Source organism: Lontra canadensis, unplaced genomic scaffold, assembly GCF_010015895.1.
Source record: "Lontra canadensis isolate GAN:19392208 unplaced genomic scaffold, GSC_riverotter_1.0 scaffold4, whole genome shotgun sequence".
NCBI lineage: Eukaryota > Metazoa > Chordata > Mammalia > Carnivora > Mustelidae > Lontra > Lontra canadensis.
Genome location: NW_022630998.1, coordinates 46,458,667 through 46,485,510, shown reverse-complemented (window position 1 = coordinate 46,485,510; position 26,844 = coordinate 46,458,667). Strand labels below are relative to the sequence as shown.

Sequence of the window (26,844 nt, the reverse complement as noted above, 5' to 3'; positions counted from 1 at the left end):
GAACTTTCATAATACTTTGAATATTATCCTAATTTTAAAAATTTACTATTTTGTGTATGTATATGTGCATTTGTAGGGTGTAGAGTATATGTATGGGATATTTTGGACAGAAAATGAATGGTGGTTACAGTGTTTCTTTTGTGCCATGGTGAAAAGACCTAGCTTATTTACTGTTCTTCTCCTGCTCTGGTTGTTTTAGTTAGTTGTCCATTTTTAGAAAAGGGTTGAACTTCTGTCCTCCACCACCTCTTTCTCCATGTTAGGACAGTTTATCTGACAAAAGTAAGAAAAACTTGTAAGGGTTATCATAACAGTTGAGGAAGTATCTTTCCTTACAAAGGAGGAAAAGTGCTTTAGGAAAGGAAAGGTTGCTACAGTGGCAGATGTGTGAGGATTGTTAAATCCCTGTCTGTCCCAGTAACTGCTGATGTATTCATCCCATTGTCCATTCAGCCTATTAAAAGTACTGTGTGATTTACTGTATGATTTCCTTCTTCCCCCCACCTGTTCCCTTTTATAACAAGAAAATACCCTGGAGAATGATACTTAAGAGGAAGTGAAGGTAACATTAAGGTATCATTATGGAGACTATAAATATGTTTTGAAAAAAAAATGTGTTTTGAGAAAAAGGTGAACAATAGATCAGTCTTTCTGTTGACCTGTGTCCCTTCTCTGATGTTTGAGAAATATTTATTTGTAAACAAATATTAACATGAGACAGCTGTAGGCCATTTAAACACCTGGATAAAAGGCTCAAAAATGGGGGCGCCTGGGTGGCTCAGTAGATTAAAGCCTCTGCCTTCAGCTCAGGTCATGATCCTGGGGTCCTGGGATCGAGCCTCGCATCAGGCTCTGCTCAGTGGGGAGCCTGCTTCTCTCTCTCTCTCTCTCTCTCTCTCTCTCTCATGGCCTGCCTCTTTGGCTACTGTGATCTCTGCCAAGTAAATGAATAAAATCTTTAAAAAAAAAAGGCTCAAAAATATAACAGAACTATTTATTTTATAAGTTGAGAATAGGATGTACCCTCATCAAAACTATTACAGTTCTGGGACGCCTGGGTGGCTCAGTTGGTTAAGCATCTGCCTTTGGCTCAGGTCATAATCTCAGGGTTCTCGGATCTAGTCCTGAGGCAGGCTCCTTGCTCAGTGGGGGGCCTGCCACTCCCTTTAAAATCTTTTTTAAAAAGTCTGAAAAAAGGCAGGGGGGCTCCTGGGTGGCTCAGTTGGTTAGGCAACTGCCTTCAGCTTGATTCATGGTCCTGGGGTCCCAGGATCAAGTCCTGCATTGGGCTCCCTGCTCGGTGGGGACTCTGCTCCCTCTGACCCTCTCTCCTTGCATGCTTGCGCTCTCTCGCTTTCTCTCAAATAAGTAAAATCTTAAAAAAAATTAAAAAAGAAAAACAGTTTTAGTCAAAACCTTATTTTGGTGATCTATTTAGAGGCCTAGGTATTTAGATTAAATCAGGAAAGGACACTTGTAATTTAAGAAAATTGTCTCTGTGCTTTTGGAGCAAGGTGTCATATAAAGACTATCATTTCCCACTCTGCCATTTTATGATGAAATCTAGAAGGTCTTTGTTTTTTGCAGAAGTGATTATTTTTCAGTTTCAATCCAGTATTCTTTTTACAATTCGGTTTATTGTTACTCTGTGCTGTGATCTGTCATTTCTCAAAATAGAGTGTTGTTTTAAAAGATTAAATGGATAGCTAAAGAAAAAGAAAAATATTGGGATGTGTATATGTGTTTTAATTGATACACATAGAGAGATGGATATATATATAGGTATAGAAAACTATATATATACACCGGTGTGTGTATATATATATATATATTTTTTTTTTGTCATATAGTTTTCTAATAGATATCTAAAGCTAAGTTGCTAAAATTCAGCCTGATAATATGTATAGTCTAGTTATAATTAGCTATTAAATTATACTGAAAGCTAGAAAGTGCACATTTATATATCCAAAGCCTCTTTAACTCACTATGGTATGAACTTGCTCATGATTTGTATGATTCATGACTTTGCTAGGAAATGAAACTTATAAATTCCACATTATCTAAAATCACTTAAGAATGATTAGTCTATGAATAGTAAGTAGCTACTATTTAGTGATTTGTTTGACTCTTCTAAAATTGACTGTCTGTTGGTCTCTTATAGTTACAATAATTTTGAAGACCTAGTGTTTGGATTTAGGGTTAACTCTTGACCCAACCACTATGAGGCCCCAAATGGATTTGTACATTCTACATGGTTTGCAAGTTCTAGGCTACCATAGACCTCAGTAAATTGTTCAGTAGTTTTATTATACCATTCTTCCCCAATTTTAGGGGTAACTACTAAAGTTTTGAGAATTATTGTGCTCACTGATTGATACATGTTTGATTCACTCCCTTCCCCAAACCCTTACCCAGGGTAAAGTAAAAGTAGAAAAATGAAGTTACCTTGCTTGGCTTATCGTGTTTGTGTTTGTGTTAGAATTTAAGGAAATATTTCTCAATTTTACTATGTAAATAAAGATGTTTTATACTTATTAATATTTTAGAGAATACCATCTGAGGCATGCTTGAATATATTTAACATATGTGAAATTTGTAAATTGGTTTCTGTCTTACAAAGAGGCTTATTGGATTGTTGAATTTTTGTCCTTTTAGGAGTCTATCCGATGGTTAGAAGATGAAAAGGCTCTTCTAGAGATGACTGAAGAAGTAGACTATGATGTAGATTCATATGCTACTCAACTTGAAGCTATTCTTGAGCAAAAAATAGACATTTTAACTGAGCTGCGTGGTAATTTCTTTTTCATTTTAGTGCTTGAAATCTCCATCTTTGTATGTAAGTGGTGGCAGGATTTTCATATTGCAAGAGGATATCTAAAATAAAAATTATGGGTACCATTTAATACATTTCCAGAGTTATAAAGACAGACCAGTCATTCTGTTTTTTTATAAAAAAGAAACATGGAGTATTCTTTTCAAGTGCTTTTTAGTTATCCTTTCTCTTTTAGGCATTTGAAAAGATAAAAGCATCTTATATTTAAAGAGGGAAAATGGATTTTAACAAATTTGTAAGTTTTATACACTCATTCAGATTTTTAGTTTGATAGGTCAGTGCTTGTCAGAATTATTTTGCTTAGGTTGGGTCTATTCAGGACCATCCCTTCTGTAGCCTCCTATCTGCATCTCTTTTCTGTGCATCTGTGTCATGTCTCTCCTTTAAAGCCTTAAAAAATCAAGGGGAAGGTTTCAAGACCTTGAACAACTCAAGACCTTTCAACAATTTCCTTCCTACTTTGCAAATGTATGTGACTTACCTACATGCCATCTGTTCTTGGCTTTTTAATTAGCTTGTCTGTGTAGCTTCACATAAACGTTTATCTTATGTACTTGTTTCTGTGGCGTTGGCAAATTAGTTTTCTCCACTTGTATGCAAATGGATATCTTTTTATGTGTACATGAAATGCAGTGTAAAACCAGAATCGAATTGCTGGTTCTTAACACCAGACTGGCTAATTTTTAACATAGGTCCTTTGTGAAGTTGGGTATTTGAAATCATATTCTTTGAAGAGCCAGCAGTGACCATTTGCCCAATTCAGAATTGTTGGTGCAAATGTAGAGTTTCTAAAACTTACTTTCGTTTTTCATATTCTTCATATTCAAGCCTTGGTTAAAGTGTTTTGATCATTTTTCTTATCAGAACTCACAAAGAGCTTTTCTGTATGTATTTTATATAGGACAGATCATAATGAATTACAATTTTTTTCTTTGTAATATGTGGCATTCAACTTAGTTGTATTAAGTGTATCCATAACTTTGAAGAAATTACTGTCTAGCTGTTGTATTTTTTTTTTAGGAAAAAAATTTTTTTTACCATCCAGAGATAATTTTGGTATTAACATAAGAAGTTTGAGAGCTTTTATCTTATATTAACAGATATGAGATCCAGAGATCCTTAAATTCCTTTCTAAATTTCAGAAGTTAATTTTTTAAATATCATTGTTCTTCGAAAGAGGGGAAAGAAATTGAGATTCTAACTGATATTCTCTTTTTTCCCAAAGGCCATAACCTTTGCACCATTAATTTTAAGTTGGATAACTGTTGAGGGTGCCGTCCTGTGCATGGTACATTGCTTACCAGGATCCTTGGTCTCTGATGACTAGATGACAGTAGCCACTACCCCAGTTGTGACAGTCAAAAATGTCTAGTTATTATCAGATGTCAGGGGGGTGGTGGGGGAACATCACCCATGATTAAGAACCACTGGTATAAAAAGAGACAAGATATTTCTCACCTTCATTTTATTTGCCTCTTTCAATTTATTTACCTAGTAATATTCTTATGGGACTCTGAATTAATACATAATAGTAGGAATTGTAAGACCAAGAAATAGATTATTCTATAATCCCCCTTCTCTATCCCCTTTTACAATCCCTGATAAGGACAAAATGGCATTTGTTTTTAAAAATTCAAACATCTTTTGAAATTTCATAGCTTAAAAAGGTAAAATAGGCATTGGGAATAGAAATTTCTTAATATCGAGGGAAGAAATATCTACTTTATAATTTAATAAGATTTGGAGGCACCTGGCTGGCTTGGTTGATTAGAGCATGTGACCTTTTTTTTTTTTTTTTTTTTTTTTTAATTTTTTTTTTTAATTTATTTGACAGACAGAGATCACAAGTAGGCAGAAAGGCAGGCAGAGAGAGAGGGGGAAGCAGGCTCCTGCTGAGCAGGGAGCCCGATGTGGGGACCCTGGGATCATGACCTGAGCCGAAGGCAGAGGCTTTAACCCACTGAGCCACCCAGGTGCCCCGACTCTTGATCTCAGGGACTCAATGTTTTTTTTTTACAGGACCGTACACATTTAACACACATAATATAGCCTGTCTGCACTCCAAAAGGAATTGAAATAAGCCAAAATTCAACACTGTAAAGTGTGCCAAACAGAACAGAAACCCGTTGAAGATAAAGAAGAAAGTTATATTCGGGCTCCTGGGTGGCTCAGTCGGTTAAGTGTCTGCCGCCAGCTCAGGTCATGATCCCAGGGTCCTGGGATGAGTTCCACATCAGGCTTCCTGCCCAGCAGGGAGTCTTCTACTCCCTCTGCTTCTTGCTCCCTCAGCCATTTCCCCTACTTGAGTTCTCTCACTCATGAGCGCTCTCTCTCTAAAATAGATAAATAAAATCTTTTCTAAAAAAGGTTATTTTCATGAATCTTTAAATAAGGAACTTTTGCTATAGTTGAGTATTATATTTAATTCTGAGTTTCGGACAACAGAGAACAAAAGGAAAAATCCTGCATTAATGTTATGAAGTAAGGCTGCCGACTTGATAGGACCCATGAAGTTGTATACTGTATTGCATGCAACGCAGTACTTATTCTCTTGTTCTTTTCTTTTTTCCAAGATAAAGTGAAATCTTTTCGTGCAGCTCTACAAGAAGAAGAACAGGCCAGCAAGCAAATCAACCCGAAGAGACCCCGTGCCCTTTAAATCAGCATTTGCTGCTAAAGGATCCCCAGAACCCACACTGCTGTAACATACAATGGTTCAGCTGTAAGGGCCATTTGAAAGTTTGAAATTTTAAGTGTCTGTGGAAAATGTCTTGTCCCTTCACCTGAATGACATTTCAATTTTGTGAAACACTCCTTTGTCTACAAAATGCTTCTAGTCCAGGAGGCACAACCAACATCTGGGAATAGTGAAGCATTTTGTTTCATTTACCCAAACAGTGATTTACTTTTGGAGATCCTTGCCAATTTTATTTTCTGTATGAAGTAAGGTTGTGGACTTGATACAGAGGTGAATAGTAGGGGGAAGCCACAGCATTTCCTTTTAACTTGGTTCAATTTTCGTAGCAAGACTGAGCAGTTTTAAATCCTTTGCGTGCATGCATACCTCATCAGTGATTGTACATACCTTGCCCCCTCCTAGAGACAGCTGTGCTCACCTCTTTCTGCTTTGTGCCTTGACTAAGGCTTTTGACCCTAAATTCTGAAGCACAGCCAAGATAAATTACATTCCTTAATTGTCATTGTAAATTACCTTTATTGTGTGTACATTTTTACTGTATTTGAGACATTTTTTGTGTGTGACTAGTTAATTTTGCAGGATGTGCCATATCATTGAATGGAACTAAAGTCTGTGACAGTGGACATAGCTGCTGGACCATTCCATCTTATATGTAAAGAAATCTGGAATTATGATTTTAAAACCATATAATGTGGTTATAATTTTCTTAGCATTTTCTTTGTAAAGAACTAAGATATAAACTAGTTGGTGTATAATAAAAAGTAACAAAATTCTGAAAAGAGTTTTATCTTAGGGTAATACATATATATGCAGTGTGTGTTCCAGTGTGGTATTAACAGGACTAATAGTGCAATTTGATCCTTACCAATACCATTACTTAAGTTAAAAGTGTCCAATAGCACCCCAAAACATACCTTCTAAATGTACTGATAAAGGAAATTGGCTTCTGATGCATGAATATTTACATGTACACTGAAAGTAGTCCATAATAGAACTGTTAGTTTAAGCCAAGTGTAGACAGTACATAACTCCCATGAGAAAGAATTAAGATGAAAGAGAGTTGACTTTGCCTTAAAAGGCAGATCAAACCCAAGCCCATCCATTACCTAATGTGTGACGTTTCATTCTCACTTGGTGAGAATCACCAAAGTCTCGCCAATAAATTCGATTAGGGTATGCTGCTTTTTAAATGGTGGCACTTATTTTTACAGATTGCTACTCCAAGGAAGAAAACTGGCCACTTTTCATGTATATATTTTGTTAAAAGATTTATATATCTCTCTAGGAGTTCTCCCTTAGTTCCTAGGATAGAGTCCAGGAGTAGATTAATAACAAAAAAATCTCCCGAGGATGTCTTGTTTTGATTTACTCAAAGGAACTACTGCTCATTCATTTGAGGCAAAGGGAAGCTATGAATAGAGAGTTACATGAGCCAGATTCCCTACTTCATTGTTCATAGAACCCAGAGGGTAGTTGTGGGAAATCCTAACACCATGGTGAAATGCTCCTCTGTAAACTTGAAATCTAGAACAAATGTAGATTTTCACAATGTGCTTATTAATAAATATCTATGGAATGAGTTTTAGAGATAATTTACTTCAGTACAATCACCTTTGTTTTGGAAGGGACTCAGGTTTTCTTGCAGTTTTAAGATATGTTCTATTTGTGTTTATTTCAAAGAGAAGAGGAAGAATGGAGCAGATACTATTGACCTTGCAGAGGCTGCTTAAAAAGGTAGTTTTTGAGGCTAACCAACCTTCAGAGGGCAATAAAGAGATGTGAACTTGCTCACTTTAAAGCACAACAGATTATTCTTAATTTATTAAATAAGATGGGTACTATCTCTGGAAGATCTCCTTAACATTCAAATATGCTGCCTTATACTATTACTGGCTTCATTCTAATCAGTAATCAAGGTCTATAGAAGATTAGTGCCAGAAAAGATTTTGGTGGTATAATCCAAACCTTCAGTTTTACAGATAGGGAAAACTGAAGGCCAGAAAAGGGACTAAAACTTAGTAGTTCTTAGGGGAAGAGTTCAAGAGGAAATAGAGGGAAAGCTGAATTAATTCTTAAAATTTTCCTTTAAGGCTAGAGATGGTACAAATAAATTTTGCAAAGTAAGTAGTTTTGTGATATTAAAAAAAACTCAAGGTATATTTAATATTTATGTAGAAGTGGCTTGATGCAGCTATTTAAAGAATTTTTTGGATCTGGATTAAACATTCTTTCTCAGATTTCTTGAAAGCTGATATTCCTATTAATAAGTAAGTATTTATATAGGAGTGTTTTAGTATATCACTCTGAAGCCAGAAAAAAATCTGTTTAGGTAAACAACTTCCTTTCTAGGTTTACTCAGTGTACCTTTGTTAAAATAATTTGGAAGCAGTCTATTAAGTTAGGCTTTAAAAAAGTCAGTTATCGATTAAGATATTTTTATTAATTTCCTTATATAAATAATCAGGTACTATAGTTCTTTATCAAAAGACATTAACAACACTTAGTATTATATTTATAATGATTTAAACATAGTAGCTAATTAAGACTTGTTTAGGGCGCCTATTTAAATTGTCAACCGGCCATTTTAAAAACAGCTTAAAACTAAGCATTAGTATATGAAAAAGACGCTGGAACTTTTAGTTTTCCAGAAGTTACATGAATACCAAGAACTTCTAGTTATGAGAAAATGGCTGGTTGTGATGTTTGTTTGTTTTAAATAAGTTGAAGGGCAGAATTTGAACTTCAAAGCCAGTTTTGATTTATAAAACCCTTTGAAATTTTGTTAAACCTGTGGCTTTCCCCAAGAAAAAACATACTGTCTTATAGTTCATTTTATTCTAGTTGAGCTTCATTATTTCACAGTTGAGGAACCAGGCCCAGAAGTCACATGCCTGGCACCACCGCATGGTGGCAGTAGCGGACTCACATTTACCCAGAACCTGATGGAGCCTATGAATGCTACAGGACATCTTGAAGGCATAGGCAGTAAGTGAAAGAAGCTGCATAAGATAAACAAGGAATGAGAGAAGCAAAATAAGAAACAGTTGTTTTATTGTGCAGATTAATAAAAAGAAATACTATGGGAAATATGTGACTGAGTTAAGCATATTTTAGGTGTTTTTTTTTTTTTTTTTTTACTATTTGAGGGACAAAGACCTAGAGAGGTCCTCATAGTAATATATAACATAGAAAATAGAACAGTAATATCTTTATACACTAATCTGTTAGAAATGGTAAGGTTTAAGTGTAAAGTTGTGCGTGCCTGCGGCTCTTGAAATTATCATGCAAAGATTGGACCCTGCCCTACTTTAGATACTAAAAACACAACACAACCAAAAAAAACTTGGGTACTTAGAATTGACTGACTTACTACCACAAAAATTCAGAGTAATAAATGGTGACAGTAGTAGGAAGTAAAAAACATATGTTCCAGTGAAGATAGGCATGGTTCATCTTTTCAAATTGTTAAAAATATATAATTCCAGTTTCTTTTTCTTGAGTTTGGAAAATTCTGTTTTCCAGATTCCTAAGAAAAATGTATACCTTCTGCGTTGAATCCATGTAGCAATCTGAAAAAAAAAAACGAAATGGTATTGAAAAAGTAATTTATTGCATATAATACGCAGTTCCTATACCACGAATTCTAAAACAAACACATCAACAAACCTCTGAAGCCCACCTCTTCCTAACACTAGTCATTACAAAAACTTTACTCTTCAATTAAATTTGCAAGGTATATATTGGTTAAAATCACATCATTCTTTGGCCTCTTTTGCCACAGCCTATGTGTCTTAAGTTATGGTAACGCTGACCAAATTATCTTAGATCTCCACTATCCAGACATAAGACCTCAGTGGCCCTTGTTCTGTTTCAACATGGTAAGAAAACAAGAGATAATTTTACATGTTCATTTTTCCTCTCTGGGCTCACTTACTGAGGTTCCAATTAAGTACTTAACACATTGCTTTTCTCTCGATACCTTTGTACTTACTGGATCCCAGTTAGTAAACTGCATATGCTTAATAACCTTGAAGAAATTTGGTGAGAATTAAAATAAGATGAACTATTTCTGTTTAGAACTAAGATGATTTTCAGGATGGCCCATAAGAAGAGTTGAAGGTGGATTAGAATGTTTGAAAAGGAAGATCGGTACTTATGAGTAATGTTCAACTCCTAGGATTAACCTCTGATGAAGACTCAGTAGTACTGCCTGCCAACATAAAATATAAACCCCATCTGTCTCATATGAAACTATGCTGCCAGCTTAGAAAAGTCAAGTCAGTTACTTTTATAACAATCTACCCTCATTTTTAATTCAGCCCCTAGAACATGGACCTTCTAAACATGAATTGGCTAAACAGGCAAAAGCTGTTAAGTGATGGTTTATTAGGAAATCAAAGGGTTAATGCTTAAAAACAGTGAGCATAGGTAACTGAAGGCTTAATCTGCTTTCATAAGACTAACTTAATTCAAGGAAAATACATTTTGGTCTGGACTACCCCATTGTGACACCCTTTTATTTTAGGTATGTAGAACTTGCCTCAGTCTACAAAACAAGTAACTAGATTACTAAACCAGTTAGAACTGAATACCAGGTATGATTATAATTGACATTATTTCATGTGTAGGATCTGTTTAACAATAGCTCTTCCCAGTACAGAAAAAAAAATGAGATCCAATGACATGCATTATGCTTCTTCTACCTTAACAAGCTACTTTGAAGACACACACTATTAAGACTACCTATGAATGGGAGTTTGGGGAGGAGGCTGAAGGGGAGGAGCACACATACCACAACACACATTGACACAGAGGCTGTCTCCAGGCTCGGACTGTTCTTTATTACTGTTCTTAAAATGTTCATTCTGCTGCAGCTAACTAGCCTCCATCTTCTACACCAAATACTATTCCATGCCATGGAAGTGCTATGCAATAACTCCAGGTAGCACCTTATACCGCTTAAAAGCCTTTAAATCTCTAATCTGAAGGTGTCACAGTAAAGAAATGTAAACACTTAGGAGAAAAGGAAAATGTTATTACCTGATGAAGTCATCTATGTCCATGGAACGGGCCCGCTTGTCACTAAAACCTGTGCTGGTTAGGATTTGCTGTATTTTATCTGCTATGCTGAAATCTTCTGGTATTATCTATCAATATAAGATTCAGAATAAATGAACAACATATCTTTAATGAAGTCATGTTGGCTCTCTCTTTTTTTTTTTTTTAGTTCAGTAACTGATAAAATAGTCACCTTTATTTGCTCACGATAGTTTGAATAGCCTATTTGTGCAGATTAGAATTGGATCTCTAATTATTAAGTAGTTAATTTTCAGCATATACCAAATACTCAGAAAACTCTGAATGAGTTAAACGTGTATACTGCCCTTTTTCTTAAAAATTCTGAAATAGTTAAGTTTCTGGAGTTAAGGTACTTCATATCAAAAAATAATTAAAGCTGTAAACTGAATTTTACAGCAGCTGTTACTCCTTTAAAAATATCTCACATTTTCTTGGCACAAATTTAATTTTATCAGCCCGTTTTTCTCAAAGAGATGACCTCCGACCCTGGGGAATATTAAATATTTTATACCTCACATCTTTCTTCCAAAAATTTTTCTTAATCCAGTTTAATATTTTCCTACCTAGGCAGATGTTTAATGATTTTGTCCATAAAAGAGAAAATGAAGGTAGCAATATGATATATTAAACCATACAAAATCTGAGTCAAAAAATACAATGGATTTTTGCTCTTATCTTTCTGCTCTGTTTAATGTGAAAGAACTAAAAAGTTACCAAACATCACAGTTATATTTATGGCTATGTGTATGTGTGCTGACACACATAGAAAGTTGGGTGAAGAAAATGTTGCACAGATAGTAAAGAGGCATGAGGCTTACAACTGTAAATCTGCTATTCAGCCTATACTTAATTCGAATTATTTCAATTTCTGGGTATTAAAAAAAGTTACCCAGAAAATGCAGACTTTAAATTGAATTGCTTCATGAGCAACAAACAAGGAATGGTCACAATTCAGAGCATAGCAAATAGTACAGACTTTGAGCTAAGGGGAGGAACTAAATACCTAAACTTCGGGAAAATTACACATACCTAAAGCTTTGGGAAAATTATGACTCAACTGAATGGCTTTTTATGTCTAAAAACAACTAGTTAAAGAAGCTCAGGTGGAGTAATCAAGGCCACTCATCTATTCCAGGAACACACAGCAGTATTGACCTTAAGGTTGTGCTAGTTAATAGATTACTTTCAAGAATCCTATGGAATGTACCAAATTAAGAATCAAGTGATGATAGATGAAGAATAGGAAGTAGAGGGACATTTTAAAACACAACCATTCAGAACCAGAGACCACAGAACTATTTCTTGCTTACAATATTATGGACTGAACAGTGAATTCTGTAGTTTCTTTCCAGTAGCTGTTGCACTGCACTTGACCTATAACATAAAGAAGCGATACTGCTATTATTTTTCCAAAATTAGAGATTATATTTTCCTTTCAGCTTATGGTAAAGTTAAATGTATGTTCCATGTAGTAAAATTAAGGGACTAAAAGGTGTTGAATATTTAAACCTAAGAACTGCAAACTAGTTACATTTAAAAAGTAAAGTTCTAGTAATAATCTCTGAAATTCTTAAAGGAGTTCTAGACACTCCACAAAAACATCACCTTAAAAAGAAAAAAAGCGCAGTAACAGCTTTCAGAACCTCTCTTTTGCCCTTGGGCTTCAAACTGTTACTTAAAAATGTTTCCAAGTTAATAAAATTGCATGAATTTTTCACAAGTGTGGAAAGGGGCCACCATCACTCTGTTTTTCCAAGGAAAAATGAAACCGATGTGTGGTAAGTTTTGGGAGTTTTTATTTTCCTCTTTTGCCAAAAAATCTGATCTAATTCCAAATTTCAGGAACTTTCTTTGTTAAATTTTCCTGCCCCTCAAAGTACGAGTTGGTGAAAAAGGACAAGTGTGTCTGGACATGGGTAATCCTTATGTTCAGGATAAGGACCAAATGCTATCATTTAGCACAGTTCTATAGCACTGGTCCTTCATCTATCATAAATGAGTAAAATACTCACTTAAATGCAGCAGAAAGTGTCTTGTTTTTCCTAACGAAGGTGATCCTTACTAGGCCATCCCATTCCTGAAACAGAAGATGAATTATTTCTTAAAATATCAAACCTTGCCTGTGTCGGCTAGGTATTATATTGTCTTTTAATATATAAAACTGAAAGAACCTTCTGGAGTGATGAAAGTGTTCTGATCTTGATCTGGTTGACCCATGCAAAGATATGTACTCGATTTTTGGCACTTTTGTCTACCTCACTGAAAATTTTATCCTCAATTTTAGAAGTTAGGAAAAAAAATGTTCCACATCTGAACAAAGCATGTGACATTTATTTAAATCAAAGTACATTTTCAAAAAAACAATTCAAAACAGACATGATTTAGAATATAGCTTGTGCAACATACCTGACCCACCCTATAGGAGTAATTAACAAACCACTCCATTACCAGGAGTTACTGACCACACAACTAATCATGTGCAGTATGGTTTTACACGAAGTGATGCAACTTAACTCACTTTTTAAATTGCAGAAACATAAATTATGATTGAAAATTGTTATTCATAATATTGCCCTAACAACTATTTTCATTTTAACTTGTTTTCTGAGTCTACTCAAATAGATACATGTTTTCTATAGCTGTACTTGTTAGCAAAATGCAAAGCCACTCTAAGTTGTACTTTCTGCAAACATTTTCCATGCTTTTTTGTGCTCTTCACAACGATCTTACATCCAATTATTCCATATACTCCCAACCTAGGGATGTCATAATTGGCATTTTCCTGTTTAGACATTTAGATTAACTCAGTATTTTTCTGCTACTAGAGACACACGTCTTCCAGCTTGGTCTTTTTTCCTCCTTTACTAAAAGACCTAGTACTTTAACCTCACCTGAAAATTGATAGGTGGTGGCGGATTCTTAGGTTCTATTCTTACGACACTGGATTCTACCTTGGGAGGTGGTCTGAAGTTATTCTTTCCAACCTGTTAATCAGAAAATGAGTCCTCTAAAAAAGAATTTTAAATTAATAATCAAATATGCTTTCCTCACAGAAGGCACAATTAGATGCTAACGGATGACGTAAGCCACATTATTTTACTAACAGTCACTTACTTTCATCAGATGGTCCACTCGTGCTAACAGCTGTGTATTGATTGAGAGTCTGCAGTATAATTTATCTCCAGGCTTTGCAACTAGTCGGAGAGCAAATTCTCTTTGAAACATAAGTATAGCACATCTGAAGACACAGTAGGAAGGAATAAAGAAAATGGTTACTTTTAACTATAAAGGTATGTCAACATCAGTTTTCTTAGGTAGGAAATAGAGCAAAGCAGTATCTGGTTAATGAGAAGTCGTTTAGCTGATTAGAAGGCAGAAAACTTTCAGCTTTAGATTTATTACCATAAAATGAGCCAGTTGGCTTTTCATTTTATAATGGCTGCACCACTAATTTACACATATAAACCCTCCGTGTTTAGATGAGAAAGTATTTCTGATAAGCACTAGTTCGTTAACCCTTCAAGGAAGAAAAAAAACCTCAAACCAAATTGGCTTGGCAGCCCAATGCTATTTATGGGGAAGGAAACCCCCTTATGGAAGAGCTGAGGAGGAGAAGAGGTTGTGACACTGGTGTCCTGATTTCCGAGGCTAAGGAGCGTGGATGTCAGAAAGCAATGCAGAGGCTTTTTGGAGGCTCCTGCATAGGAGAAGAGCATCTTCAAAGCTGGGTTTTGAGTTTGAAACTTTTTTGACAATGAGCCATACTAAGAAAAATATTTAACACTGCAACCTACGCCACAAATATGTGCACATATATGTGTTGATGTAACTCGAGCAAAAGTTTCATAAAACTGTAAGTACCCGGCCACATGCAATGAATGTCTTCTGATATACTCTATTCCATGTCATTAAAAAAAAAAAAAATGATGGTCATGACTCAATAAATTTATAAACAGTGAGAGATTTCTGAATTGCAGTTTGAAAACCCATGTTATGTAATGTGCTAGTGACTAGTCAGGAGGCCACTGCAACTGTTCAGATTCAGGGTAATGAGTCTAACCCAGACTAATGGCAAGAGTATGAGAAAACAGGGAAAGGCCATCTGGTCTCAGAGGCAGTCCTTACACTGCACATCGCCACCAGAACTCTGTCAACTGAATTAAAAAAGATAGAAAGACCTCCACAGAAATAGATATTTTCTACAAAACATTCCCCAATAGTTTTTTAATTGAATTAACTTCTATCTTTGGCTCTCTGTGTTTATGGCGTAAGATTTGGCAGTAATTTTTTGGTCTTTTGTCACAAACCTGAAAAAAGGTCGGTGTAGCAACAGTTTGAAGACAAAAGGGGAAGAGATCTGTAAGAGAATTAACTAGTTATTTCTGGGTAAGACACACGATAGAAACGTTCTGTATAATGTTCCCAACAATATGGAAACATACCTGATATGGCAAATTTGCCACACAAGCATCAAAGAATGGCAGATCTGTTTTCAACACATCACCTACCAGTACTTGAAGTTTGCTGGCCAGAGGCCTAATGAAAAGAAAAATAGCAATTAAAAAACAGTACTGTTTCATGAGATTGAAATGCACTTTAATTCTGTCATGCATACTCATACGCACGTGCCCTGAACTCTTTTGTGAAGTTCCGCTACTAGCCTTGGGTCAAGTTCACAGGCAACCACCTACATTAAAAAAAAAAAAAAAAAAAAGTATTTGGGGGTTAATTATGGAGTATGAATCTTGTTATCTCAATCCTAACTCTTATATGATCAACATGAATCAAACTTTTTTCCACAATATTACCTTCAATTTTCCTTCAATTCTCTGCCATTTCAAACAACAAAGAACAGCGTTCAGAAAAGCAGACTGTGCTCTCTGGCCCCTTCAATGCCTCCCACTCTTACTGGGCAGTTCCTCCTTGTGCTCCTTGAGGCCTTTGATGGTAACTGTTTCCTGCTGTTGCTAGCCCATGGGTATTCCAGTAATGCCGACTGGTTCCCTTAACCCCATTCCTACATTTTGGATCCATTTAGTTGGAAACTGGGTTTCCATGACACACACAAGCTACCAGCAGCAGCCAGGTGGCATCCTAATCTCATGATACAGTTCTTCAGATCTCCTCCTCTAGGTTCCAGTACTCCAGCCTCCTTAACTTGTTCCCCTGAGCCTAGAGGTGGTAGCTCCTCTTTGTAATTATTATTTTTGGGTTACTTCAGTGTTCCCATTTTCTTTTTATTTATTTAAAAAAGATTTTATTTATTTATTTGACAGAGAGAGAGAGAGAGATCGATCACAGGCAGGCAGAGAGGCAGGCGGGGGGGGGGGGGCAGGGAGCAGGCTCCCCGCCGAGCAGAGAGCCCTATGTGAGGCTCTATCCCAGGACCTTGAGATCGTGACCTGAGCCAAAGGCAGAGTAGCTTAACCCACTGAGCCACCCAGGTGCCCCAGTGTGTTCCCATTTTGTTTCAGTCATCTAACAACCATGTCAACAACTCCCTATATTAAATACTCTGTATTGAAAAATCGAATGTGTTTTCTGTTTTGCTGATTAATACATCCCATATTCTCTTTATTCTAATCCAATTTTTGAAATCAAGATATAATTCACATTATAACATTATATTAATTTCAGGTGTATAACACTATGTTTATATACTTCAAAATATGCATATATTGTGTAAAAGTCTAGTTAGCATCCATTGCCACACATAGTTATATATATAAAATTTTTTTGTCTGGTGATGAGAACTTTTAAGATCTACTCTCTTAGCAGCTTTAAAATATACATACAATATATATTGCTAACTATAGCGACCATGCTGTAAATTCCATTCCTAGGACTTAGATTATAGCTGGAAGTTTATAGGTTTTACCACTTTTATCCATCTTGCCTGTATTTGTTAAGATAAAGCCATGAGCAAAGTATCAAGGGTTGCTGTTAAAGTAACAGCGATTAATTAAAATAGATTTCTGTTTGTAAACCAGGTGAGCCTACTCACATATATATTTCTGATACCAAAACAAATAATTCCCTTTTTACCTTTTTTGCCTTTTCCAGCAACTTTACAGTCATATTGCCAGTTCCAGGTCCAACTTCCAGCACCACATCAGTTGGTCTTAAGGCAGCCTGCAAGGAAGCACAGCTACTTTAGCTTTACTGGCACATCCGAACACATCATTTATTTTACACCTGAGTGTCTTTGCTCAAAAGCACGTGATTAAGAGATTATTCTGACTCCACTTCCATGAGATTCCTTCAGATCTATGTGCTTGACAAAATTTTCTCATTAACATTAGGTAAAAGTGGAAATCTGTCACCTCTCCTAAGCTGGGGCAATGGTTAGGAGTCAGAAAATTTTAGGACTCAGAAAAGCAGGAACTTTCTGGGAACGGCTTTCTGTTCTACCTCAATGGCTTTTGTTTTCTACCTCCAACAGCATCTTTTAGCCAACTCTTATTATCAGTAAGTTCAAACAAGAAAGGCCTGTATATGACGACCTTGCCTGAGAATCACAGCATGTTGCACTGGGATTTCTCAATTTTCAACCCATATATGGTTTCAGGGATAGGAATACCTAGAAATTGTACACAGCCCCAGATGTTTGTATGCACAAAGCTGCAGTGTGCTGGATACAAAGCTTTTATCAGCTGCTCAAAGGAAATCCATGAGCCAAAAAGGTTAAAAAAAAATCAGGCAAACAACACTAGGTCAAGATGAGAGCCTCTAAACATGTAATGTTCTCTCTAGAGCTCCAGGATGCCTCCTCTGTAACTGTGAAAGTAATCTGTATCACATACATTTCATGTTCCAGCACTCTCATCATCCAGAACAGTAAGAGAACATCCACATCACCCACACAAGAAGAATACTCCAAAGGGTTTATACGAGGCACTGGATTGTAACATTTAAGTTTCTCTGCGGAAAATACTTAAGCTGTCATTATGACATCTTTTTAGGCTCTGGAGTAAATAAAAACTAAAAGTGATAGTGTCTAGAAAAGTGATTAGAAATAGAATAACAATAATCTGGAATTGAACAAGTACAAATGTCCAGCTATGAAGTAAGTAATCTACAGAAAGAATTTCGAGCCAGGAGACGCCCAGACCACAGAATATAAAGCAAATCATGCCAAAGTCAGCCTATGAATCCCAGACAATTCTTCAATTCATTCTACAAATATTTACAACCTATTTTGTGACAGTCATTCTCCGTGCGTGGAAGTATTCCTAAGAATAAAATCAATAACTCAACAACTCTCTCCTTTTCCTCTTCCACACCAACCTTATCGATAATGCTGTTAACAATGAGAGGGTTTTTCAAAATATGCTGTCCAATCCCCGTGTTGAACATGAGTCCTGGAAGAAAATACGAAAGAGCCTTAACTTCCCAAGGAAAAGCAGACATTAGACCGTCCCAGAGGAGAAAGCAAGGTGGCTGGGGGAACTTTTCTGCGCCAACGAGAGCCATCATCGAACGTCACGCTCGGAGACGAGGTGACCCAGTGCTTTAAGTCCACCCCTTCTGCAGGAAAGGAAGGCAGATGCGGCCCAAGGCCTCGCCGGCGATCCAGGAGCGCCGCCGCCACCGGCCTTACAGTCCTGGGCCCAGATCTGTGTCCGTGTCCCCGACTGGGTCCTGCGGGATGATCACACCTGAACACAGCCCCTTCCCGGCTGTCCCCACCTCCGGCACTCTTCAGCTCCCGGCTCTGTTTGAGCCGCTCGCGCCGCCGACCACTCGTCCCCGATTTGATTTTCGGCATCGCCGCAGGCGCAGACCCACAGGCCTTGGAGATCAGCGTAGACCAAATTCGGCTACCAAACACCAACACGTGGGAACTCCCACCCCGGCACTGCCTGCACCACGATCCGTCACGTGGGGGAGGGGCGAGGGCCCAGCCCCAGTTCGCCGGGCGCTCCGCCCCCAGGAAGGGGACAGTTGGAGCCCCGTGGCCGCCGGGAATTGTAGTCATGAGGAAAGCCTTAAACTGAATAGACTACACATCCCAGAAGACACCGCGCCGCCTATCCTGGCTGTTTGGATTGGCTAGTTTATTTTTTTTTTTAATATTTTATTTATTGATTTGACAGAGAGAGATCACAAGTAGACAGAGAGGCAGGCAGAGAGAGAGAGAGAGAGAGAGAGGGAAGCAGGCTCCCCGCTGAGCAGAGAGCCCGATGCGGGACTCGATCCCAGGACCTTGAGATCATGACCTGAGCCGAAGGCAGCGGCTTAACCCACTGAGCCACCCAGGCGCCCTGGATTGGCTAGTTTAGAAGCAGAGCGGGGCTTCTCTTTCCTGTCACCGCGGAGTGGGTCCGGTAATTTTTGGGGTGGTGCTCTCAAAGATGTGGAGGCTGTTTAAATTATATAATGCCGTTAGAAGTGTGGATGTTTCCTCAAGCCAGGTGCTAAGACCGGTGGAATCTAGAGAAGATTTGTTTCTGTCCTGTGCCTCGCTCCTGTTTTCCAGCAAACTCTGGGGTGGGATACCAGGATCTTGGAATAAGGGGCTTGCTCCTTTGGGCGAATGAGTTCACTGCTTGGGTTGTGGAGAGAACCTCCCGGAATGCAACAGATACTTACTTCCATTAGGGCTACTAGCTCTTTTGCTTCCTTTTGTGGCATTGATTCATTCCCAAAACGTTCATCGAGCTCCAGCCGCGATTAAACATTACTGGGTGCTGGACATTCAAAGTTAAATAAGAAACTTAAATAAGAAACTGCTCTTCCCAGAGTCAATTCTATTGAAAGAGAGAGGCAGAAAGTCCGAAACGCAGTAAAAGTGAATATAAGTTTTTGTGTTGGGTGTATCCGATTGTTAGCTCCATGAGTGTGAGGTCCACGTCTGTTTTGCTTGCCAGTGTAACGATTCTCAGTTTTTAGTTTTTCAGTGTGTGCTGTATTTTCTTTTCTTTTTTTTTTAATTTTATTTTTTATAAACATATATATTTTTTCCCCAGGGGTACAGGTCTGTGAATCGCCAGGTTTACACACTTCCCCACACTCATCATAGCACATACCCTCCCCAATGTCCATTGTGCTGTATTTTCTTGAAAAAAGATGCTCCTGTTTGGATTACCAAAACTGCCTCTTCCTCGTGCAAATAATATGTGTGCATCCTCAACCCTTGGTCTTTCTTTGCTGTAATTCGAACTCAAAAAAAATCTCATAATCTTAGAAGCATCTTTAACTACTTATTTCATTCCATTAATTACTAATTTATTACACAATTCTGGAGAACCTACTACGTGTTCCAGGTACTGTGTCAAATATTAGGGATAAGCAGATGAACATGACGCGAACACTGCTTTTAAGGAACTTTCAAGAGAGGGAAACATGCAAGTTATTATAATAATAACATCCTTAGCTGTTCAGTTACACACCAGGTACTTTGTGTACATTATTTCATTTAATCTTTTCAAACAGTGTCTTATCATTATATCCATTTTACAGATGAGGTGGCTGAAGGATAAAAGTGTTTACTATTTTGCTCAAGATCACACAGTAAATGATAGCTGCATCTTGAACCTAGGTCTGTATTTCAAAGATCGTGGATTTTAAGAAAAAAAGTATGATGATGATTAGTGCAGTGGCTAATATTTGAGGAACTTTGGGAACATTTTCAAAATACAATATTTGAGTGGAATCTTTAAGGGATAAACAAAAATTAGCCAAGGGAAACTTGGGAATTCAGAGGAAATCATAGTCACAAAGACAAGATATAAAGAGGTTTAAGGGAGAAAAAGAAACTTGGTATAGCTCAGGAATAAATAGGAGAGGTAAATAGGGCCTTACTACGAAGGGTCTAAGATGTTATGCCAAGGAGCAATCGTGGTCACTGAGGAACCAGAATAACCATTTTGCATTTTCTTTTCCTCTCCAGGCTGTGAGAATTGCCAGAGATCACACAGTAGTGTAGATAGGAAACATTCATGGACTCCACTTTAGCTCTTGCTCTCTTAGCTCTAGCACTCTTCTTGAATTTTCTCCAATCTCTCCCATTGTCCATAAAAAATCTTCAGACCTGCTGAATTATTCTCAGGCTTGTTTCCACTACCACCTCCCCAGTTCCCTCTCAGCAGAAGACCTTGCCTTTTACTTCATAAGAGAAGTGCAAGATCACCTCAAGATCATGCTCATCTTCCTGGGTTACTACTGTTCTACACTCTGAGAAAAGCAAAATGGAATTTATGTTCTGGTGGGGAAAAAAAAAAACACTTTATGTCAGGTGGTGATGAGTATGCGGGGAAAAGGAAAGCAGAGGAGATAGAGATCAACAGGATGGGTTGGGGAGGCTATTTTATATAGCAGGGTCTGGCAAGGCTGTTATTTCCATGATGGAAATAATCTGATCAGACACCTGAGGACATGAATCTAGAAGTCTCATACCCTGGCAGTTTCTGCTGTAACTAACTGCAGTAGGTGAGGAAAGCTTGAAGGTAGGAGACATTGTGAATGGAAGAAGTACAATGGTACAATAGAAGGAAAGAGGGGTGAAATTTTTGTTGGGAGAATTCATATGGACAGGCCAGGGAGAGCTTGAAATTTTGGAGTGGGGAGATAATTCTACTAGCTGGGGGGAAAAAAGGTTTAACATTAAACTTCTAGGTGAATCTGTGTCCTAGACAGAATCCCTCTTTTCATAGTTCAGGGTACTACTTCAAAATGTAAGTCTCCTTTGCTTTTGCTAAAGAGTGAATAGAGTAGATAACAAGGATGGAGAACCAAATGATAATCAAATGATATTTTCTTAGGAGTAAAAGACCAAGACCCTCCTAGAGGAGACCACATATTTTAAGGCACAGAAAACTAAATGACTAAGGTGAGTGTGTACATTTAGCTTACCTAGAATCTAAACCGATGCTTGTCTATATGTGAATCTTGGACCACCTGTATCAGTGCGGCATCTGTTACAGCTGAATTGTATCCTCCCCAAATTCATCTGTTAAAAGCCCTAACCTCATGTACCTCACAATGTGTCTCTATTTGGATTTAGGACCTTTAAAGAGATGATTAAGCAGAATGAGATCACTAGGCTGGGCCCTAATCCAACAACTGGTATCCTTACGAAAGGAAGATATTTGTATACACAAACAGCAGGGGTGTGTGTGTGCACAGAGAAGACCTTATGGGGATGCAGGGAGGTGGCCATCAACAAGCCAAGGAGAGAAGCCTGAGGAGAAATCAACCATGCTGACACCTTGATCTTCAGTTTCTAGCCTCTAGAACTGTGAGAAAATACATTTCTATTCTTTAAGCCACCCAGTCTGTGGTATTTGATACGGCAGCCCAAGCAAACTAATATAGCACATAATGAAAATTCACATGTCTAAGCCCCACCCTGAACATTCTGGATCAGAGTAAGATTGGGCCCTGGCAAATGCATTTTTAACAAACCCTCTAGGAAATTCTGGTGTGTACCACAGGTAAAGATTTGTTACTTTCTGCACTAAAATAAAGTAGATTAAGGAAATTCTATAGAAATAAAAGAACATGGGGTGGGCTACTGTCATTAGTATGGGAGACTTGTTCTTATAATTGGGGTCCTTTATTAGTTTGCCCATATTCACAGATTTTTTTTTTTCTGTTAGTATCAAGGCAGCATTCAGAAGTGAGATAATGTTGGGTGCACCATGGATCCGTAAGTCCTAGAAAATTGTGTGACACTGGGTTATGAGCTGCATTAAAGACAGGAGCATTGGGAGTTTATGCTGGAATGTATTTGAGTTATCTTTGCAGCCACAAATGGCTTTGAATTATAATAAATAATTTTATGCTTCTCTGGTTCATATTTATCTCCTTTGTTAATGAAAAATAATCATTTTTCCATTTGGATGTACACAGTGGATTCTTTGCCATTCCTATATATATATATTTTAATATAATATAACTTGAAAAACAATTATAATAGCACTTGCTTTGGTAGAAGAAGAGGCTCACTTAAATTCACAGCATGCTTAAAATGATAACTTTTTATATGTGCCAGGAAATGTAATAAAGAATAACAATAAAATGTTGTAAGCATTTTCTTGTATAAAATATAGTTCCTTTAAAAAAAACATTTTATTTATTTATTTGACAGGGAGAGAGAGCACAAGCAGGGGGAGCAGCAGGCAGAGGGAGAGGGAGAAGCAGGGTCCTTGCTGAGCAAGGAGCCTGACCGGGGGCTCAATCCCAGGACGTGGAGATCATGACCTGAGCCGAAGGCAGAGGCTTAACCCACTGAGCCACACAGGCGCCCTGGTAGAGGATATTCTTATATTTCCTCTTCCAAACTAGAAATCGTTTTATTATTTTCTTTGTTAAACTAATACTTAGGCATTGTAAAAAAGTTTAGATAATAGAAAAGATTTTGGAAAATGAAACCCACCCCTCAGAATTAGCTTCCATTAATGTACTGATAGTTTCTAAGACTTTTTGGATGTATTAGACTCTTCTGTTTTTATCTAACTGCATATGAAGGACATCTTTTAATGTCGATAAATATAAGTCTCCATCACCATTCTTAATAAGTGGATAGTGTTCTATGATTCTATTTATGTAATAGATCCTTATTGAAAGACATTTGTATTGTTTCAGGTTTTTAAAAAATAGTGACTGAAACAATCTGCTACAAATTGTATTACCAAGGGCAGATCAATTAGTTTCTCAAAGACTTATTTTTCTAACTTGGTAAGCATCAGATGAGTTAATCGATCAGCATCTAATGAGAGCTCTTTTATAATATAGAGTTGCCCAAGACTCAGTTTTACACAAGTTGCAATACACAAATATTAAGTGAAATGTAGCAAATTAGAAAGCCTGTGACTTTGGAACACCAGTTAGTTTTCTCTTGCTTCTGGAAAGAAGTATCACAAACTAGTTTAAAAACAGCATGAATTTATTCTTAGAATTCTGAAGGTAAGGAGTCTAAAATTCTCTGCAGGACTGAGTTTCTTCCACAATTTAGGAGAGAGTGTGACTTTTCCAGCTTCTCTAGGCTGCCTGCATTCCTTTACTCATGGCTTCATATTCCTGCGACCTGTACTTCCATGGTCACATTTCTCTCTTACACTTCTGTCTCCCTCCGTCTTAGAAAATGGCCTTGTGACTACATTGAGACCCCAGGATAATCCAGAATAATCTTCCCATCTCAAGATACTTAATGTAGCCATATCTGCAAAGTCCCTTTTGTTATGAAAAATAATATATTCACAAGTTTTAGAGATTAGGATGTGGATCTCTTTTATCCTACCAACTACAAAGCATATATCTAAATTTGAGTCTGTGTTCCTCCACATAAGAATTTGAACATGAACAAATGACGAATTCCTATGAACATTATCCAGTCTGTAAAATGAGGAAAAGAATACTCTCCATATAGGATGGGATGAAAATTAATGAATTATATGAAATGTCTACAGCTCAATGCTAGACACTTTAAAGAATTGGCATATAAGGAATATTAAGTGTAGTTATCATAATATAATTATTGAGGCAAAATGATTATGTAGTTATTAAACTTATTTGCATGTTGGAAACTACTTGAGATTGAGGGGTGAGGGAAGCCAGTGTTTCTTTATCATTTGCTTCATCAACTTTCTGCTTTCTTTTCAGTTCTCAACTGTTTAGAGGGGAAAACACTGAATTTATATTTATATTTCAAATATATTCTGAATGGGCCCAATGATAATTTAAATATTTGCCCTTTTCTTTAAAGAACCTTGAGAATATAAGAATATAGCAATAAATGCAGAATTATAAGATTATTTATGTAGCTGTACCTATTTATCTTATATAAATTATATGACTAGGTATTCATCATAACTAAAGGTAGGACCTCCAAGTGCATCTCATTGGGGGCCCTGAAATTGTAGGTGAAATTTGCATGTGTGCATTTTTCTAAGTTATAGCTTTTATTAGATTTCCAAAAGATCCATTTTTCCAAATAGAAAAGTTCTATTCTTCTAAATCAATTTCTTCATTATAATTCAAATTAGGTTATATATGTATGTATATGTGTATATATGTGTGTGTATATATGTGTATATATGTATGTATGTATATGTATATGCATGTACACACACGCACACATATTGCATATTCCTATTTGACTTTTACTCAATGTGTGATCTGTGGACCAAGAGTTTTAGAATTAACTGGAAACTCATTAGAATTGAAGACTCTCTGGTCCCACCTCAGACCAGCGGAATCATCATCTATATTTTAACAAGATCCCATGTGATTCTATGAACATCTAAAACCTGACAAGTATTGGGGCCCCTGGGTGGCTCAGTTGTTAAGTGTCAGGTCATGATCCCAGGGTTCTGGGATTGGAGCCCCACGTGGGGCTTTCTGCTGGGTGGGAAGCTTGCTTCTCCCTCTCCTGCTCCCCCTGCTTGTGTTCCCTCTCTCCCTCTGTCAAATAAATAAAATCTTAAAAAAAAAAAACCCTGACAAGTATTACCTTTCAATAAAATCAGAAGATACAATCAGGCTAAGTAAAGAAATAAATTAATGAAACATGCCCACAATACCATTCAACTAGTGACAAACCTTGTTAACATTTTGTCATATATTTATTTCCAAAAATTGGACCATATTGAACGTATTGTTTTGTAACCCACTCATCCAATGCATTATGAATGTATTAACATGCCAACATAACTTCTAGAGGCCAATTTGTAATTTATTATATATGCATATATTATGATAAGGCACTCCTTTTTTTGTGGTTATTTAAATAACTTCTTATATTTTTACTTTTAGAACAGCCCTTGTGTGATAAATACTCTTGTATTTAATGTAGGCTTTATGGTTGCCTGGTTCAAGTCCTAACAATGCCCCTTACTAGCTGTGTTACCTTAGGCAGATTAGTTGACTTCTCTATGCTTCCGTTTCTTAATCTATAAAATGGTGATAATAAAAAGCACCTCATAGATTGTTTTGAGGATCTGTATAAACACATGATTCATGAAAAGATCTTAGAATTGTATCTGGGGGGCGCCTGGGGGGCTCAGTGGGTTAAAGCCTCTGCCTTCAGCTCAGGTCATGATCCCAGGGTCCTGGGATCAAACCCCATGTCAGGCTCTCTGCTCAGCAGGGATCCTGCTTCCCTTCCTCTCTGCCTGCCTCTCTGCCTACTTGTGATCTCTGTCTGTCAAATAAATCTTAAAAAAAAATTGTATCTGGCACATTCTAAATGTTCAATAAATGTTAATTATTTTTATTTTTCTTTCTGAACCCTCAACCATATCTTTACAACTTCTCCTTCTAAAGAAAACTTAGGTTGTTAAGCTAGCTAGTAGTAGAGGCAGGTAGAAGTGGAATTTTCTTTTTTAATCTTCTCATTCTTGCTATAGTTCTGGAGTAGAGCGCCCAGCAAATGTAGGACTTAAAAAAAAGTCAAAAATAAATTTTCGCGAGACGGTTGACCAGTGAGAGATGATTTTAATAACTCTTCTCAGCTGAGACGGACCTGTAAAACAATACAGTTTAGAACAGGTATCCGGAAATGGGAAGAGAAAACGGTTCTGATTCAAACAAGCTTCAAGCAACCCAGGACACAACCGATGCTTCTGGTAGTTGGGTTAGGCAGAGTTAATGTTCCCATGGTTACAAATCTGGCCGACTCCAGGCGCCTGGCTCTCTACCGCGCAAGCGCAGACAGCTGAGTTTTAGCCCCCCGGCGCCTTCAGTTTCGAAGGTGAAGCCCCTCCCTCTTCTCCTGCCGTACTCCTATCGTCTTCTGACTTTGCCTCTTCCACGCGTTTTGGGTGTCTGTGACGCAGTATTCGCGCGTCCGCGTCATTTGGAGCTGCGACGCTGAACATGGCGCGTTCCTAGAAGCCGCTTTCGGCATCAGTAGGCGGCGGCGTGTGGATTGGAAGCGTGGGGCGCGGGACCAACCGACTTCGCTTCGTGTTGGGGAGTGGAAGCGGGAGAGCCGGGCTATTCCGGACCGAACCAAACGGTGAGGCCTGAGAGCCACAGAGCGCGCGAGTGGAAGGGAGGTGTGGGTTCGGCAGCGGAGACCGGAGAGGCGAGGGAAGAACGTGGGGCAACCCGCAGACGAGAGATAGCAGTAACGCGGCGAGGGCGGCCTGCAGGTTTGACTCTCTGCGTAACCCTAGGAACCATTAGGAGCTGGGGGCTGGCCAAGTCAGTCCCGGGGTGGGGGGAGGATTAGTCGGGGAGGAATCGGGGTGCAGGGAGACAGGGACTGGGTGCCAAGATGAGAAGAGCA

The 26,844-nt window shown here is 37.7% G+C and overlaps 3 protein-coding genes across 10 annotated transcripts in view; 2 read left to right on the top strand and 1 right to left on the bottom strand.

Moving 5' to 3' along the window:
• Positions 1–7,111, top strand: part of KIF2A (kinesin family member 2A) — a 71,722-nt gene extending 64,611 nt beyond the window's left edge. For all 4 annotated transcript variants that reach the window (XM_032849864.1, XM_032849858.1, XM_032849879.1 and 1 more), the window contains 2 exons: positions 2,656–2,791; positions 5,407–7,111. In XM_032849864.1, coding sequence (XP_032705755.1) covers positions 2,656–2,791; positions 5,407–5,492 — 222 coding nt within the window. In that variant the 3' untranslated portion in view covers positions 5,493–7,111. The remainder of the gene's footprint in view (positions 1–2,655; positions 2,792–5,406) is intronic.
• Positions 7,112–8,957: 1,846 nt separating this feature from the next.
• On the bottom strand, positions 8,958–18,484 carry DIMT1 (DIMT1 rRNA methyltransferase and ribosome maturation factor). 2 transcript variants are annotated; one of them, XM_032849890.1, is made up of 12 exons: positions 18,300–18,484; positions 17,898–17,971; positions 16,656–16,742; positions 15,236–15,297; positions 15,053–15,146; positions 14,918–14,967; positions 13,725–13,848; positions 13,502–13,594; positions 12,623–12,687; positions 11,921–11,984; positions 10,572–10,678; positions 8,958–9,100 (listed from the first exon to the last, which is right to left on the bottom strand). In XM_032849890.1, the coding sequence occupies exons 1-12, from the start codon at positions 18,376–18,378 to the stop codon at positions 9,058–9,060; spliced, it is 942 nt and encodes a 313-aa protein (XP_032705781.1). In that variant the 5' UTR covers positions 18,379–18,484; the 3' UTR covers positions 8,958–9,057. The 2 variants fall into 2 exon arrangements, with proteins under 2 accessions (XP_032705781.1, XP_032705787.1); XM_032849896.1 differs by having other exon boundaries at positions 18,269–18,365.
• Positions 18,485–21,063: 2,579 nt separating this feature from the next.
• Positions 21,064–26,844, top strand: part of IPO11 (importin 11) — a 210,335-nt gene continuing 204,554 nt past the window's right edge. Inside the window, exon 1 of one of the 4 annotated variants that reach the window (XM_032849852.1) lies at positions 21,064–21,441. In XM_032849852.1, coding sequence (XP_032705743.1) covers positions 21,433–21,441 — 9 coding nt within the window. In that variant the 5' untranslated portion in view covers positions 21,064–21,432. Of the gene's footprint in view, positions 21,442–26,384; positions 26,572–26,844 lie in introns of those variants that run through there. The other 3 variants (XM_032849849.1, XM_032849832.1, XM_032849839.1) reach the window with 3 other exon arrangements.

Excerpts from the sequence above, each read along its gene's own strand:
- DIMT1 (XM_032849890.1), bottom strand. The coding sequence starts at position 18,378 with ATGCCGAAAATCAAATCGGGGACGAGTGGTCGGCGGCGCGAGCGGCTC. Across the intron at positions 14,968-15,052 it reads TGGCAAATTTGCCATATCAG|ATCTCTTCCCCTTTTGTCTT; the intron begins GTATGTTTCCAT and ends ATTCTCTTACAG. Across the intron at positions 11,985-12,622 it reads ACACTTTCTGCTGCATTTAA|GTCAAGTGCAGTGCAACAGC; the intron begins GTGAGTATTTTA and ends TTTATGTTATAG.